At 46.6% G+C, this 16969-nt stretch overlaps 1 protein-coding gene across 3 annotated transcripts in view; it reads right to left on the bottom strand.

Annotated features, from left to right (window-relative positions):
• Positions 1-10514: 10514 nt before the first annotated feature.
• LOC139408254 (polypyrimidine tract-binding protein 3-like) overlaps positions 10515-16969 on the bottom strand; it is a 96680-nt gene continuing 90225 nt past the window's right edge. For all 3 annotated transcript variants that reach the window (XM_071151935.1, XM_071151934.1, XM_071151936.1), the window contains exons 12-14: positions 15861-16077; positions 11981-12058; positions 10515-11363 (exon numbers count right to left, since the gene is read on the bottom strand). In XM_071151935.1, coding sequence (XP_071008036.1) covers positions 11231-11363; positions 11981-12058; positions 15861-16077 — 428 coding nt within the window. In that variant the 3' untranslated portion in view covers positions 10515-11230. The remainder of the gene's footprint in view (positions 11364-11980; positions 12059-15860; positions 16078-16969) is intronic.

Raw genomic sequence — 16969 nt, 5'->3', positions numbered from 1 at the left:
GCAGTGTGATTGGGTAAAAGGACAGTCAGTTTGTAGCGGTGAGCAGCGTGATTGGGTAAAAGGACAGTCAGTTTGTAGAGGTGAGCAGCGTGATTGGGTAAAAGGACAAGTCAGTTTGTAGAGGTGAGCAGTGTGATTGGGTAAAAGGACAGTCAGTTTGTAGCGGTGAGCAGCGTGATTGGGTAAAAGGACAGTCAGTTTGTAGAGGTGAGCAGCGTGATTGGGTAAAAGGACAGTCAGTTTGTAGAGGTGAGCAGCGTGATTGGGTAAAAGGACAGTCAGTTTGTAGAGGTGAGCAGTGTGATTGGGTAAAAGGACAGTCAGTTTGTAGAGGTGAGCAGCGTGATTGGGTAAAAGGACAGTCAGTTTGTAGAGGTGAGCAGCGTGATTGGGTAAAAGGACAAGTCAGTTTGTAGAGGTGAGCAGCGTGATTGGGTAAAAGGACAAGTCAGTTTGTAGAGGTGAGCAGCGTGATTGGGTAAAAGGACAAGTCAGTTTGGAGCGGTTAAATGTAGTGCACTATATAGGGCATAGGGTGCCATTACAGACACACAGTTGAGACTGGTGTGCGGGAGAGCCAAGAAGACAGGAAGACTGGAGGACTGAGGACAGTACAGAGGTCATGACATTTATTCAAGGCATGCTACAATTATAGTTGGGATTCTGGTGTAATTATTATAATAATAAGGATTATGATAATCATAGTAATAATCAATTCAAAAACATGAATGAAAATGTTTCTATATAAAATACAGAAACTCCACTCAACCATGCACCGCAAAAAAATTTGAAAATATGTTTCTTTAATAGTTTTAATCTATTTGCATTTTAATTACATCAACTCGTAAAGGAAACCTGTTGTTCCTCACCCCAAACCTTCCATCCCCACGACGTCACACACACTGCTTTACAAATCAAACTTGGTATTATATCAAAATACACAAGACAAGTTGTTTTTTCATGTGCTCATCATCTTCAAATACAAAAAAATAAAACGTTCATGTCTTGTTGTTGTTGTTGTTTGTAGCCATCTTGGCCTCATTAACCTTTTTCTTGGCCAGACTAGAAAAAAAGGACATGTTTGATTACAGCATTTGTTGTTTATTTTGGTAGTGAAACATTGGACTATTAGCTTTAGTCTCCATTCAGTCTGTATCGCTGAAGCGTTAAAATGAAAAGGTCATTTTCTGATTGAGCCGACACAGGCGGCGTTTACCGTGAACGCAGCCTCCACTAACGCGGGAACGTTGACATTTAAACGAAATCGCGATGTTAAGGCCGAATCTCCCCAATACGGATTGAATAGAAACCCAGGTCTGTTATCAAGACGTGCCGTGATAAGAAAAACACAAAAAGAAAAACAGAATGAAATCAGATCAGAAGAGATTCTACTACGTCCCAAATGAAACCCCGTCGCCTACAGATAGCACTCATTGGGGAACGTAAATAGGGGATAGAGTCCCATTTGGGATGCGGACTGACTGGGTGCTGTGCAAATATAAGCCTCTTTAAAATGTATCATCTCTCCCTTTAATAATAATGGAACAGGAAATCAATTGAACTTCTTAATTGTCTCCCATATAATTCAGTGATTTAAAGTAATGCTAAAATGTCAGGAAACACTTAAAACATTCATCAGAATCTCTGAGTCTGGACGCAAAGCGCCACGGTAAAGCAAATCTACTGTAGCGAATTCGAGGGGTAGCCCCGTGCGGGACTCGAGCCCGGGTCCAGCGAAGGACGCTACTCTGTCATCATGACAGTTCGTTCTAATAGAGGAATCAATTCCTTTGGTTTCAGTGCTAAAGGTTACATTTAGTTAGTTTTTTTGTGTTTTGAGAGTAAGTGGGAACAAATGGGCAAGCCTGGTATCCAACCTAATATCATTACATTTCTGTAGTGAGCACAGCGTTCTGTCTGGTTGGACCAGGCTAGGAATGGACTCCATTTTGTTTTTGATGGAAGCAACGATCTCGCCTTGAGCAATGACGGACTTTCATTTAAATAGTAGTGATGGAACAAGGAGATGAATAACAGATCAATGAAAGGCACATCAACTTTGGTCCGGTTTGTTTTTTGTTGTTTGTGACGATTCAGTATAAAAAAAAACATGAGGATTTTAGTGTCTCAGCCCGTTTGATAATGTAAAATGTTAGTCACAATTGAAAAGAAGGCATAAAGTCTTTCATCATGGCTGAACTATGCTGCCTGAGTTAAGACGTGACTTGGTCTGCCTCCCAAATGGCACCCTATTCCCCATTTAGTGCACTACTTTTTTTACCAGTGGCCCTACATAGGGAACAGGGTGCCATTTGGGATTGCAAACCTTGAAACTATTCAGTCGGGACAGAGATGTAGAGAGCGCCGTGTGGTTCGATCTGAAGGTTAGAGAGACATAGAACATTCAGACATTCTAGAATAATCCGCTTTCACGACGATACAAAAGGTTTAGAGTCATGTCTGGCTTCTTTCCTGTTCAGAAATGAAAAAGGTGTTCAATAACATCGCCTATGAGACGTGAGAGAATCAATCCACGGAAAGATAGGTAGGATGAAGACCACGACCGAGGCAGCTCAGTAGCTCTGGTCCAGGGCGTCACTTAAACTCCCTGGACCCGAGCTAAACTAAGACTTCTGCATAAATAACCAGGATGTTGGTTTATGAGGTTCACAGTCTGAACCAGCCCTCAGACACCACAGTCCTATTCCCTGCATACTATTCCTCACTATTTTTGATGCACCCAACAGCATTGGGCCGAGGTCAGTGCCCGGGTCAGAAGTACTGCACTATATATAGAAAATAGGTTGCTACTGAGGACGCATCCTCAGGGGTTTTCAGCAACAACAAAAAAAACAAACAACTGTTGTTGTGGAAAAACAGAGCGACAGACAACCATAACCAGTTTTTTACCTTTTAAAGAAAATATTCTAATAAAACACGTTATCACTGCAGATCTAATGAAAAATACCCTCTAATGAATAATATGAGAAACAAGTCAAATAAGATTACAGCTAAAAAGAAAACAAGATGGGAGATTTTCTAAAACGGCTTCACTCAAAAACAGCAAAATGGAGGAAAACCTGAAATGACCTGAGAGGGTTTTTGTGGGCCTCAACATCAGAGGAATAAGTGAACCTAGGTAACGTACGTATCACATAGGCTATGTACGTTAGGGTATAATGTTATTATATCTATCCAGGTGTATTTTAAAATGAACTGATAACCAGTCAACAGTAGTGCACTATATAGGGAATAGGGTACCATTTGGTACCCCAGCATCTTTCAGTCATTGAGTGAAGCACTACCACTGATTGTCCCTCAATGTGTATTGTGTAATCAGCTCACTACAAACATACTAGAACAACAGTTCACTTCTAACTGTAGAAACTTGGCTCACTTCTACTGTAGAAACTGGCTTCACTTCTAACTGTAGAAACTGGCTTCACTTTTAACTGTAGAAACTGGCTTCACTTTTACTGTAGAAACTGGCTTCACTTTTACTGTAGAAACTGGCTTCACTTTTACTGTAGAAACTGGCTTCACATCTAACTGTAGAAACTGGCTTCACATCTAACTGTAGAAACTGGCTTCACTTCTAACTGTAGAAACTGGTTTCACTTTTACTGTAGAAACTGGTTTCACTTTTACTGTAGAAACTGGTTTCACTTCTAACTGTATAAACTGGTTTCACTTCTAACAGTAGAAACTGGTTTCACTTCTAACAGTAGAAACTGGTTTCACTTCTAACAGTAGAAACTGGTTTCACTTCTAACAGTAGAAACTGGTTTCACTTCTAACTGTAGAAACTGGTTTCACTTTTACTGTAGAAACTGGTTTCACTTCTAACAGTAGAAACTGGTTTCACTTCTAACAGTAGAAACTGGTTTCACTTCTAACAGTAGAAACTGGTTTCACTTTTACTGTAGAAACTGGTTTCACTTCTAACAGTAGAAACTGGTTTCACTTCTAACAGTAGAAACTGGTTTCACTTTTACTGTTGAAACCTAAGCCCCTTTTTTTTTTTTTTGGACCTCACCGGATTTGTTAAACAATCAGTATTTTCTTCAATAACTTGTAATAACAAGGCATTCTGAGGATGCTGCTGCAGAACTGCTTGGCCCAGCGAGCTAATAAAACTAGAATGAAAACCTAAAGCGAGTAACGGCACGTTATACATGCCTACGTCCACGTCCCAAATAAGTGTAAGACTTTGATTAAGTGTTCAAACTTTTAAAATAATGATTCTGATAAAAGTGTTAAAACACCTACAGGGATAGAGAGGCCCACGGTACACACACTGTGGTATTTCAGAGTTTCCTGTTCATTTCTCTAAGAAGTGCACTCAAAGCACCAAACGTTAACTTCCATTTCAAAAAAAAGATCATATAGTACAGCCAACATATAAAACACAGTTCTCTACATGAATCAAATCTGTCATGGGATAGTGTCCGTCTCAAATGACACCCTATTCCCTATCTAGTGCACTACTTTAAATGAATGCATCGTATAGGGGATAGGGTGCGATGTGATAGACGGACACCGTATAAAACCTATTGATTATGAACACGTAACATCATAAGGCACGTAATAAGACAGGAAGTAAAATACACAGTAAATATGATTCTGATTTCTTGTCTGATTAATGTGAGGTTTTCATGTGACTTTTCTTCTCTTCTAGAAAAAAGAACAAATGACCAAAAAAAATGAAGTAACTTTTTCTTTAAAGAATCTTGACAATCATTTAGGATATAGACTTGAATAGTTCTGATTTTTGTTAAGATTGTAAACTTCAAAACAATTATTTCAATTGATTTAAAAAATAAAACATTTAATTGGAGAAGCATTTACCGTTGTTTAGCTTAAGGTAAATCTTAACAGGGACACCATCTCTTGCCTTACGGATATTTTTATTAGTATTCTTCTTCCCCTGGCTATTATGAGACATGACAAGGGCTGAGGTTAGTTGACACAGTCCTAAATTACCCAGAATGCTACTCAGCGGGTCCACATGACCCTGCTTGGAATGTTAAGGCTAGAACACAGCAGCACCAGACAGACAGACAGACAGACAGACAGACAGACAGACAGACAGACAGACAGACAGACAGACAGACAGCACCTGGCCTGGACCTGGAGAGAACCCATAGAATTAGAAGGAATCCATTCTATTTCTCCTTCTAGTTTTAGAAGGGAATCCACATGGCTCATCTCTTGGTTTCTGAAGGACACAGCACTTCGACTGAAGCACAACTCAGTGTCATCTCATGCCAGGTGTACATTGGTTTACACCCTCTTTTTTGGTTTGATCCCATATAAAAGCATGGATGATCTGTAAAACTGCAAGGCGAAAGAGAGGGAAGCCAATTCACTCTGCTAACTGTGTGGGATGGAGAGTTGGACACCCAGAAGAGAGCAAGGAGAGGGACAGGATCGGGGACAGAGTGCGTAATAACAAGGTAGAACAAGGAGATGGACAGGATCGGGACAGAGTGAGTAATAACAAGGTAGAACAAGGAGAGGGACAGGATCGGGGACAGAGTGAGTAATAACAAGGTAGAACAAGGAGAGGGACAGGATCGGGGACAGAGTGAGTAATAACAGGGTAGAACAAGGCCATAAGTGCCAGGACACCGAAGCTCTCATCTGTTGAAGAAAATAGAAAACGTTTGAATCGAGTTAAAGATGTCAGATCAGGGTCAGATCAGGGCTAACGAACAGATCCACTGTTATTCCCATCATCCACAGACCATCGTTACGGGAGCCAGACAAACAAACAGACAGACCATGGTTATGGGAGCCAGACAGACCATGGTTATGGGAGCCAGACATGCCATTGTTACGGGAACCAGACAGACCATCATTATGGGAGCCAGACAGACAGACCATCGTTATGGGAGCCAGATAGACCATTTTTACGGGAGCTAGACAGACAGACCATCATTATGGGAGCCAGACAGACAGACAGTCCATCGTTATGGGAGCCAGACAGACAGACCATCATTATGGGAGCCAGACAGACAGACCATCGTTATGGGAGCCAGACAGACCATCGTTATGGGAGACAGACAGACAGACCATCATTATGGGAGCCAGACAGACAGACCATCGTTATGGGAGCCAGACAGACCATTTTTACGGGAGCTAGACAGACCATCATTATGGGAGCCAGACAGACAGACAGTCCATCGTTATGGGAGCCAGACAGACCATCGTTATGGGAGCCAGACAGACCATCGTTATGGGAGCCAGACAGACAGACAGTCCATCGTTATGGGAGCCAGACAGACCATCGTTATGGGTTCCAGACAGACCATCGTTATGGGAGCCAGACAGACCATCGTTATGGGAGACAGACAGACAGACCATCATTATGGGAGATAGACAGAAAGACCATTGTTACGGGAGCTAGACAGACGATTTTTACGGGAGCTAGACAGACAGACCATCCTTACGGGAGCTACACAGACCATTGTTACGGGAGCTAGACAGGTCATTGTTACGGGAGCTAGACAGACCATCGTTATAAGAGCCAGACAGACCGACAGACCATCATTATGGGAGCCAGAGACAGACCATCGTTATGGAAGCCAGACAGACAGACAGACCATCGTTATGGGAGCCAGACAGACAGACAGACCATCGTTATGGGAGCCAGACAGACAGACAGACCATCGTTATGGGAGCCAGACAGACAGACAGACCATCGTTATGGGAGCCAGACAGACAGACAGACCATCGTTATGGGAGCCAGACAGACCATCGTTATGGGAGCCAGACAGACAGACAGACAGCCAGACAGACAGACAGACAGACAGACCATCGTTATGGGAGCCAGACAGACAGACAGACCATCGTTATGGGAGCCAGACAGACAGACAGACCATCGTTATGGGAGCCAGACAGACAGACAGACCATCGTTATGGGAGCCAGACAGACCATCGTTATGGGAGCCAGACAGACAGACAGCCAGACAGACAGACAGACAGACAGACCATCGTTATGGGAGCCAGACAGACCATCGTTATGGGAGCCAGACAGACCATCGTTATGGGAGCCAGACAGACAGACCATCGTTATGGGAGCCAGACAGACAGACAGACCATCGTTATGGGAGCCAGACAGACAGACAGACCATCGTTATGGGAGCCAGACAGACAGACAGACCATCGTTATGGGAGCCAGACAGACAGACAGACCATCGTTATGGGAGCCAGACAGACAGACAGACAGACCATCGTTATGGGAGCCAGACAGACAGACAGACCATCGTTATGGGAGCCAGACAGACCATCGTTATGGGAGCCAGACAGACCATCGTTATGGGAGCCAGACAGACCATCGTTATGGGAGCCAGACAGACAGACAGACCATCGTTATGGGAGCCAGACAGACAGACAGACCATCGTTATGGGAGCCAGACAGACAGACATACCATCGTTATGGGAGCCAGACAGACAGACAGACAGACCATCGTTATGGGAGCCAGACAGACAGACAGACCATCGTTATGGGAGCCAGACAGACAGACAGACAGACCATCGTTATGGGAGCCAGACAGACAGACAGACAGACCATCGTTATGGGAGCCAGACAGACAGACAGACAGACCATCGTTATGGGAGCCAGACAGACAGACAGACCATCGTTATGGGAGCCAGACAGACAGACAGACAGACCATCGTTATGGGAGCCAGACAGACAGACAGACCATCGTTATGGGAGCCAGACAGACAGACCATCGTTATGGGAGCCAGACAGACAGACCATCGTTATGGGAGACAGACAGACAGACAGACCATCGTTATGGGAGCCAGACAGACAGACAGACATGGGATACATCCCAAATGGCAACATAGTCCATATTTAGTGCACTACTTTGTGTACTGGATAGGGAATAGGGTGCTATTTGGGACAGTCACATTCCCCTCTCAGCAGAGCTGAGCCAAACGGAGTGCAGTCCGGTGTGGGCCAGTTGGCTTGGGTCATATTCAGTAGTGTACAAAGTAGAAAAGCTGTTTGCAACGGAAAACAAGAGTTCCGTAGTTACAGTCCCATCGCTGAAACTTCCCTACGGACTCGGGAGAGGCAAAGGTCAAGGGCCATGCGTCCTCCTGAAACACGACCCTGCCAAGCAGCACTGCTTGCTTAACCCAGAAGCCATCCAATGTGTCGGAGGAAACACCGTCCAGCTGGTGACTGAAGTCAGCTCGCAGGCGCCTGGCCTGCCACAGGGAGTCGTTATATCGCAATAGGACAAGGACATGCCGGCCGGCCAAACCTTCCCCTAATCCAAACAACGCTGAGCGAATTGTGCGCCACCTCATGGGTTTCCTGGTCACGGCTGGCTGTGACACAGCCTGGGATCGAACCCGGGTCTGTAGTGATGCCTCAAGCACTGCGATGCAGTGCCTTAGACAGCTGTGCCACTCGGGAGGAAACAAGAGTTTCTTATTGGACCAGTTCAGGATAGTTCATCCCTGTTTCGGGTATGTTTTTCTCTGTTAGTTTCTATTGAATACGACCCAGGACTATGGCTCTGGGAGGCTGTTCTGATAGGTGGATAGACCAGACCTCAGGGTCAAATTAAATTATTCACAGGTCATTACTGTAGTCCACTGTACTCCCTGGTCTGGTCTGGACTGGTCCAAGGACTCTGCACAGTAAATTAGATTCCCATTTTTGCTTTTAACTGTTTTCTCTCTTTTTTGACATTTCAATGATAACCATCACTGTTAAACAAAACAGCTGTTGTTGTTGTTGTTATGGTGGAGTAGTGTGGTAGAAATGTTTAGCTGAGCTTCTCTGATACTCAGCGTCGCTCCATGATGATGTCACACCGTGACGTCACAGAAGAGGAGGCCTGATCATTGGTCCCCCTCAATCAATGTCATAATGTTACTTGAAATGGAGGCAGCCCATTGGTCAGGAGGAGCGTTGCTATCGGCTTCATCAGCCCTTCGATCCTTCCTCCGTGTCCGTGATGATAACCGTTAAACATGTTGTGTCTCGGATTCATCCGTTTATTCTCATCCGGTAATCCGCTCAGAAGACATCCAGTAACTGAAGAGTTGCCAGACTACTGGTACACATGGTTTAAATGACAATGATGTTCACAGTTCACCACTACATGACGTTGGTGTGCTGTTAGTTAAGGAGTAGAGGGGGTTGGTGCTTCAGTTATAATGTAACAATAAGGAGTAGAGGGGGTTGGTGCTTCAGTTATAATGTAACAATAAGGAGTAGAGGGGGTTGGTGCTTCAGTTATAATGTAACAATAAGGAGTAGAGGAGGTTGGTGCTTCAGTTATAAGGTAACAATAAGGAGTAGAGGGGGTTGGTGCTTCAGTTATAATGTAACAATAAGGAGTAGAGGGGGTTGGTGCTTCAGTTATAATGTAACAATAAGGAGTAGAGGGGTTTGGTACTTCAGTTGTATTGTAACAAGGCAATACAGCTAGAAGTGCCTGGTTCTCATCCAGTAAGGAGTCAGGTTCACCGTGTCAATCATGTCTAAGTGTCTGGCCTTTACTGTCATTCAGCCAAACTGACCAGGTCATATCAAGGCTCTGTGGTTGATAAGACTGACCGGCTGATAAGACTGACTAGCTTGTATCTGTGGGTAGGTAGGTGGTGGGTCTGTAGGTGGGTCTGTAGGTGGTGGGTCATAGGTGGGTCTGTAGATGGTGGGTCTGTAGGTGGTGGGTCTGTAGGTGGGTCTGTAGGTGGGTCTGTAGGTGGGTCTAGGTGGTGGGTCTGTAGGTGGTGGGTCTGTAGGTGGATCTGTAGGTGGTGGGTCTGTAGGTGGTGGGTCTGTAGGTGGTTGGTCTATAGGTGGATCTGTAGGTGGGTCTGTAGGTTGTGGGTCTGTAGGTGGTGGGTCTGTAGGTGGGTCTGTAGGTGGTGGGTCTGTAGGTGGGTCTAGGTGGTTGGTCTGTAGGTGGTGGGTCTGTAGGTGGGTCTGTAGGTGGTGGGTCTGTAGGTGGGTCTGTACGTGGGTCTGTAGGTGGTGGGTCTGTAGGTGGTGGGTCTGTAGGTGCTGGGTCTCTAGGTGGTTGGTCTATAGGTGGATCTGTAGGTGGTTGGTCTATAGGTGGATCTGTAGGTGGTGGGTCTGTAGGTGGGTCTGTAGGTGGTGGGTCTGTAGGTGGTTGGTCTATAGGTGGATCTGTAGGTGGTGGGTCTGTAGGTGGGTCTGTAGGTGGTGGGTCTGTAGGTGGTGGGTCTGTAGGTAGGTCTAGGTGGTTGGTCTGTAGGTGGTGGGTCTGTAGGTGGGTCTGTAGGTGGGTCTGTAGGTGGGTCTAGGTGGTTGGTCTGTTGGTGGTGGGTCTGTTGGTGGTTGGTCTGTAGGTGGGTCTGTAGGTGGTGGATCTGTAGGTGGTTGGTCTATAGGTGGATCTGTAGGTGGGTCTGTAGGTGGTGGGTCTGTAGGTGGTGGGTCTGTAGGTGGTGGGTCTGTAGGTGGGTCTAGGTGGTTGGTCTGTAGGTGGTGGGTCTGTAGGTGGGTCTGTAGGTGGGTCTAGGTGGTGGGTCTGTTGGTGGTTGGTCTTTAGGTATATCTGTAGGTGGTGGGTCTGTAGGTGGGTCTGTAGGTGGGTCTAGGTGGTTGGTCTGTTGGTGGTGGGTCTGTTGGTGGTGGGTCTGTAGGTGGTGAGTTGCAGGTGAGCTTTCATAACTCATGCATATTGTGCAACTTGATTGTATAGCAGGGCTAAGTGTCAAGTATTCAATGATTGGTGTGTCTGTGGTATACTTGTGTGTCTGTGGTATAGGTGTGTCTGTGGTATACTTGGCAGAAACCTCCCAAGAGCGTTGAATACCTCTCTCCCATCCCGTGGGTTAGGGTCCTATAATGCCAGATAAAGGAGAGTTGAATACCTCTCTCCCATCCCGTGGGTTAGGGTCCTATAATGCCAGATAAAGGAGAGTTGAATACCTCTCTCCCATCCCATAGGATAGGGTCCTATTTAAGGATTTAATGATGCACCATGCCAACTCATCCCGACTCTCTGTTCTCTTCCCTGCCCTGAATAAATCAACCATCACTCCTTCCAGACCAGCTCTGTCTCTATCTGAAGGCCTTGCATTACAGTAGTCTATTACTCAACAATATCATCTAAACTAGTCAATTGTCTGTTGTTTTTAAGTCAAAGTGGGTCATTCTGTCCCTCACTCCCGCTAGCCCAGCCCAGGAGTGGGGCCTTAGGGGTGGGGAAGTGGGGGTTCAGGCGGGTCAGATGGTGCTCTTGGAGAAGGACACGCGGAGGTGATGGTTCTCTCCCAGGTCGTGGTTGTGGAGGTCGATCAGGGCCTGGATGGCCTCCTCCACTGAACCCAACTGGATCAGAGCCATCTTCCGGTCTTTCCTGAGAGGACAGACAGACAGACAGACAGACAGGATAAGATAGGTAGGTGGGTGGATAGATAAATAGATCTCCAAATGAAAATGCATTCAAAATCATGAGTATAGTGCAGAGAAAGTGGAGTGGAGTTAATTTTCTTGCAATTCTATACATTTTGCCATGTCTAATGTTTATTCATGTTGAATGTGATATTCGGCAGACTGCAGATACTAGGCTGACGGTATCTCTCCAGGAACAGGGTTGGAGAGCACTGGACTAGATAGATGTAAACCTACAGGATGGTATCTCTCCAGGAACAGGGTTGGAGAGCCCTGGACTAGATAGATGTAAACCTACAGGATGGTATCTCTCCAGGAACAGGGTTGGAGAGCTAATGGTCTAGATAGATGTAAACCTACAGGAGGGTATCTCTCCAGGAACATGGTTGGAGAGCCCTGTTCTAGATAGATGTAAACCTACAGGATGGTATCTCTCCAGGAACATGGTTGGAGAGCCCTGTTCTAGATAGATGTAAACATACAAGACCTGCTCTAGGTTTACACTCGTTAGAACACGTATGCTGTGTATTGCAGATGTATTGAAGAAGTAGAAGTACTGTAGGTGTCTGAAAGAGAACTCACTGGAAGAACTTGAAGGCCTTGACTGTGTATCCAGGTCCAGAGAAAAGGTCCTTTAGGATGTCCTCTGTTACAGACGGGCTGTTGGACGGAGACGGACGGTTTACAAAGCAAGGAAAGTATTAACATCATGTATATTATCTCCACTGAAATAGACCACCTTGCGGTAACTTGCCCAATAGGACCACCCCTCATCACTGTCAAACGCTCCCTGAAACACTTCAGCGAGCAGGCCTTTCTAATCGACCTGGCCCGGGTATCCTGGAAGGACGTTGACCTCATTCTGTCAGTAGTTTTTTTCTTTTTTAAGTGATTTCCTCACCGTCTTAAATAAGCATGCTCCATTCAAGAAATGTAGAACTAAGAATAGATACAGCCCTTGGCTCACTCCAGACCTGACTGCCCTCGACCAGCACAAAAACATCTTGTGGTGGACTGCATTAGCATCGAATAGCCCCCGTGATAGCCAACTTTTCAGGGAAGTCAGGAACCAACATACACAGGTAGTTAGGAAAGCAAAAGCAAGCTTTTTCAAACAGAAATTTGCATCCTGCAGCACAAACTCCAAAAGGTTCTGGGACACTGTAAAGTCCATGGAGAATAAGAACACCTCCTCCCAGCTGCCCACTGCTCTGAGGCTAGGAAACACTGTCACCACCGATAACTCCACGATAATCGATAGTTTCAATAAGCATTTTTCCACGACTGGCCATGCGTTCCACCTGGCTACCCCTACCCCGGCCTACATCTCAGCACCCCCTGCAGCAACTTCATGGAAATAATGCTTTTGAAAACAAACGGTTCCTAATCTACCAACCCTTATCTTAATAAAACCTGGCTACAGTTCTCCTGTGACCAGTGTTGGGATTCCTTACATTTAACTAAAGTCATCTTGTTACACACTATTATTTTGCATGGAAAGTAATCTATTTATCCTTATATTACCTTCTTTTAATGCTGTCCATTCAGCATGGAGCTAATCTATTGGCCTACCTAGGCTTTCAGATGTCCATTCAGCATGGAGCTAATCTATTGGCCTACCTAGCCTTTCAGATGTCCATTCAGCATGGAGCTAGTCTATTGGCCTACCTAGGCTTTCAGATGTCCATTCAGCATGGAGCTAATCTATTGGCCTACCTAGCCTTTCAGATGTCCATTCAGCATGGAGCTAGTCTATTGGCCTACCTAGGCTTTCAGATGTCCATTCAGCATGGAGCTAGTCTATAGGCCTACCTAGGCTTTCAGATGTCCATTCAGCATGGAGCTAGTCTATAGGCCTACCTAGGCTTTCAGATGTCCATTCAGCATGGAGCTAGTCTATTGGCCTACCTAGGCTTTCAGATGTCCATTCAGCATGGAGCTAGTCTATTGGCCTACCTAGGCATTCAGATGTCCATTCAGCATGGAGCTAATCTATTGGCCTACCTAGCCTTTCAGATGTCCATTCAGCATGGAGCTAGTCTATAGGCCTACCTAGGCTTTCAGATGTCCATTCAGCATGGAGCTAGTCTATTGGCCTACCTAGGCTTTCAGATGTCCATTCAGCATGGAGCTAGTCTATTGGCCTACCTAGGCATTCAGATGTCCATTCAGCATGGAGCTAGTCTATTGGCCTACCTAGGCATTCAGATGTCCATTCAGCATGGAGCTAATCTATTGGCCTACCTAGCCTTTCAGATGTCCATTCAGCATGAAGCTAGGTATAGAGGGAGATATAGTTGGAGAGGGGGAAGAGGGAGGTATAGTTGGGGAGGAGGGGGGTATAGTTGGAGAGGGGGAAGAGGGCGGTATAGTTGGAGAGGGGGAGGAGGGGGGTATAGTTGGAGAGGGGGAGGAGAGAGGTATAGTTGGAGAGGGGGAGGAGGGAGGTACAGTTGGAGAGGGGGAGGAGGGAGGTACAGTTGGAGAGGGGGAGGAGGGAGGTATAGTTGGAGAGGGGGAGGAGGGAGGTATAGTTGGAGAGAGGGAGGAGGGAGGTATAGATGGAGAGAGGGAGGAGGGAGGTGTAGTTGGAGAGGGGGCGAAAGGGGGTATAGTTGGAGAGGGAGAGGAGGGAGGTATAGTTGGAGAGGGAGAGGAGGGAGGTATAGTTGGAAAGGGGGAGGAGGGAGGTATAGTTGGAGAGGGGGAGGAGGGAGGTATAGTTGGAGAGGAGGGAGGTATAGTTGGAGAGGGGGAGGAGGGAGATATAGTTGGAGGAAGGAGGTATAGTTGGAGAGGGGGAGTAGGGAGGTATAGTTGGAGAGGGAGAGGAGGGAGGTACAGTTGGAGAGGGGGAGGAGGGAGGTACAGTTGGAGAGGGAGAGGAGGGAGGTATAGTTGGAGAGGGAGAGGAGGGAGGTATAGTTGGAGAGGGGGAGGAGGGAGGTACAGTTGGAGAGGGAGAGGAGGGAGGTATAGTTGGAGAGGGGGAGGAGGGAGGTACAGTTGGAGAGAGGGAGGAGGGAGGTGTAGTTGGAGAGGGGGAGGAGGGAGGTATAGTTGGAGAGAGGGAGGAGGGGGTGTAGTTGGAGAGAGGGAGGTATAGTTGGAGAGGGGGCGGAAGGAGGTATAGTTGGAGAGGGAGAGGAGGGAGGTATAGTTGGAGAGGGGGAGGAGGGAGGTATAGTTGGAGAGGGGGAGGAGGGAGGTATAGTTGGAGAGGGAGAGGAGGGAGGTATAGTTTGGAGAGGGGGAGGAGGGAGGTATAGTTGGAGAGGGAGAGGAGGGAGGTATAGTTGGAGAGGGGGAGTAGGGAGGTATAGTTGGAGAGGAAGAGGAAGGAGGTATAGTTGGAGAGGAGGGAGGTATAGTTGGAGAGGAGGGAGGTATAGTTGGAGAGGAGGGAGGTATAGTTGGAGAGGAGGGAGGTACAGTTGGAGAGGAGGGAGGTATAGTTGGAGAGGGGGAGGAAGGAGGTATAGTTGGAGAGGGAGATATAGTTGGAGAGGGGGAGGAGGGAGGTATAGTTGGAGGGAGAAGAGGGAGGTATAGTTGGAGGGAGAAGAGGGAGGTATAGTTGGAGAGGGGGAGGAGGGAGGTATAGTTGGAGAGGGGGAGGAGGGAGGTATAGTTGGAGGGAGAAGAGGGAGGTATAGTTGGAGAGGGGGAGGAGGGAGGTATAGTTGGAGAGGGGGAGGAGGGAGGTATAGTTGGAGGGAGAAGAGGGAGGTATAGTTGGAGAGGGGGAGTAGGGAGGTATAGTTGGAGAGGAAGAGGAAGGAGGTATAGTTGGAGAGGGAGAGGAGGGAGGTATAGTTGGAGAGGAAGAGGAGGGAGGTATAATTGGAGAGGGAGAGGAGGGAGGTATAGTTGGAGAGGGAGAGGAGGGAGGTATAGTTGGAGAGGGAGAGGAGGGAGGTATAGTTGAGGGAGAGGAGGGAGGTATAGTTGGAGAGGGGGAGTAGGGAGGTGTAGTTGGAGAGAGGGAGAGGAGGGAGGTATAGTTGGAGAGGGAGAGGAGGGAGGTATAGTTGGAGAGGGAGAGGAGGGAGGTATAGTTGGAGAGAGGGGGAGGAAGGAGGTATAGTTGGAGAGGAGAGAGGTATAGTGAATCTCATGGGATGTTGGATAGATGGAGGGTGGCAGAGGGAGGGAAGATTTTCTGAGGTATAGTTGGAGAGGAGGGAGGTATAGTGAATCTCACGGGATGTTGGATAGATGGAGGGTGGCAGAGGGAGGGAAGATGTTCTGAGGTATAGTTGGAGAGGAGGGAGGTATAGTGAATCTCACAGGATGTTGGATAGATGGAGGGTGGCAGAGGGAGGGAAGATTTTCTGAGGTATAGTTGGAGAGGAGGGAGGTATAGTGAATCTCACGGGATGTTGGATAGATGGAGGGTGGCAGAGGGAGGGAAGATTTTCTGAGGTATAGTTGGAGAGGAGGGAGGTATAGTGAATCTCACGGGATGTTGGATAGATGGAGGGTGGCAGAGGGAGGGAAGATGTTCTGAAAGTTCTTGGATCCAGGCTTCTTGAAGCGGTGTAGCGGGGAGCCGCTGAAGTCTTTAGTGAGGCCCTGGTCTTCCTGTCCCTCCCTGGGCAGCTGGACCGTCTGGTGCTTAGAGACGGTCACTCTGATCACCTTGCCGTGCAGCCGCTGGCCGTTCAGGTGGGACATTGCTGGAGGAGACGAGACAGTCAGACACAGTACAGCCTGACACAGCTAGCTAAGCATGTCTGCTGGCCATTTGCAGTAGATTAGAGAACCAGGGAGAGGCGAAGGGGCCAGGTCAGAGAAGTGTACAGACTGTTTCCGTTTACGACTGGTTTCCTGGACAGATTAAGCCTTGACTAAAAAGCCCTTTCAATGGAGATTCTATTTTTAGTCCAGGACTAGTTTAAATGTGTGTCTGGTAAACCAGCACTTAGTGATTTACCAAACTAAAATAGTGTCTAATTCCTTAGTCTGAACATTTTATAGAGATATAATAAATTATCATAATATGTTATGATATCATATTTTCACATTCGTTTGTATGTTTACCTGTTCTGTTGTCTCAGTATAACAGTGGGATCTGTTCTGTTGTCTCAGTATAACAGTGGGATCTGTACTCTCAGTATAACAGTAGGATCTATTATGTTGTCTCAGTATAACAATGGGATCTGTTCTGTTGTCTCAGTATAACAATGGGATCTGTTCTGTTGTCTCAGTATAACAGTGGGATCTGTACTCTCAGTATAACAATGGGATCTGTTCTGTTGTCTCAGTATAACAATGGGATCTGTTCTGTTGTCTCAGTATAACAGTGGGATCTGTTCTGTTCTCTCAGTGTAACAGTGGGATCTGATCTGTTGTCTCAGTATAATAGTGGGATCTGTTCTGTTGTCTCAGTATAACAGTGGGATCTGTTCTGTACTCTCAGTATAACAGTGGGATCTGTTCTGTTGTCTCAGTATAACAGTGGGATCTGTTCTGTTGTCTCAGTATAACAATGGGATCTGTTCTGTTGTCTCAGTATAACAGTGGGATCTGTTCTGTTGTCTCAGTATAACAGTGGGATCTGTTCTGTTG

Source organism: Oncorhynchus clarkii, chromosome 5 (genome assembly GCF_045791955.1).
Source record: "Oncorhynchus clarkii lewisi isolate Uvic-CL-2024 chromosome 5, UVic_Ocla_1.0, whole genome shotgun sequence".
Classification (NCBI taxonomy): Eukaryota; Metazoa; Chordata; class Actinopteri; order Salmoniformes; family Salmonidae; genus Oncorhynchus; species Oncorhynchus clarkii.
Note: the sequence above shows the minus strand (reverse complement) of the source record. Positions and strands in the feature narration are given on the sequence as shown.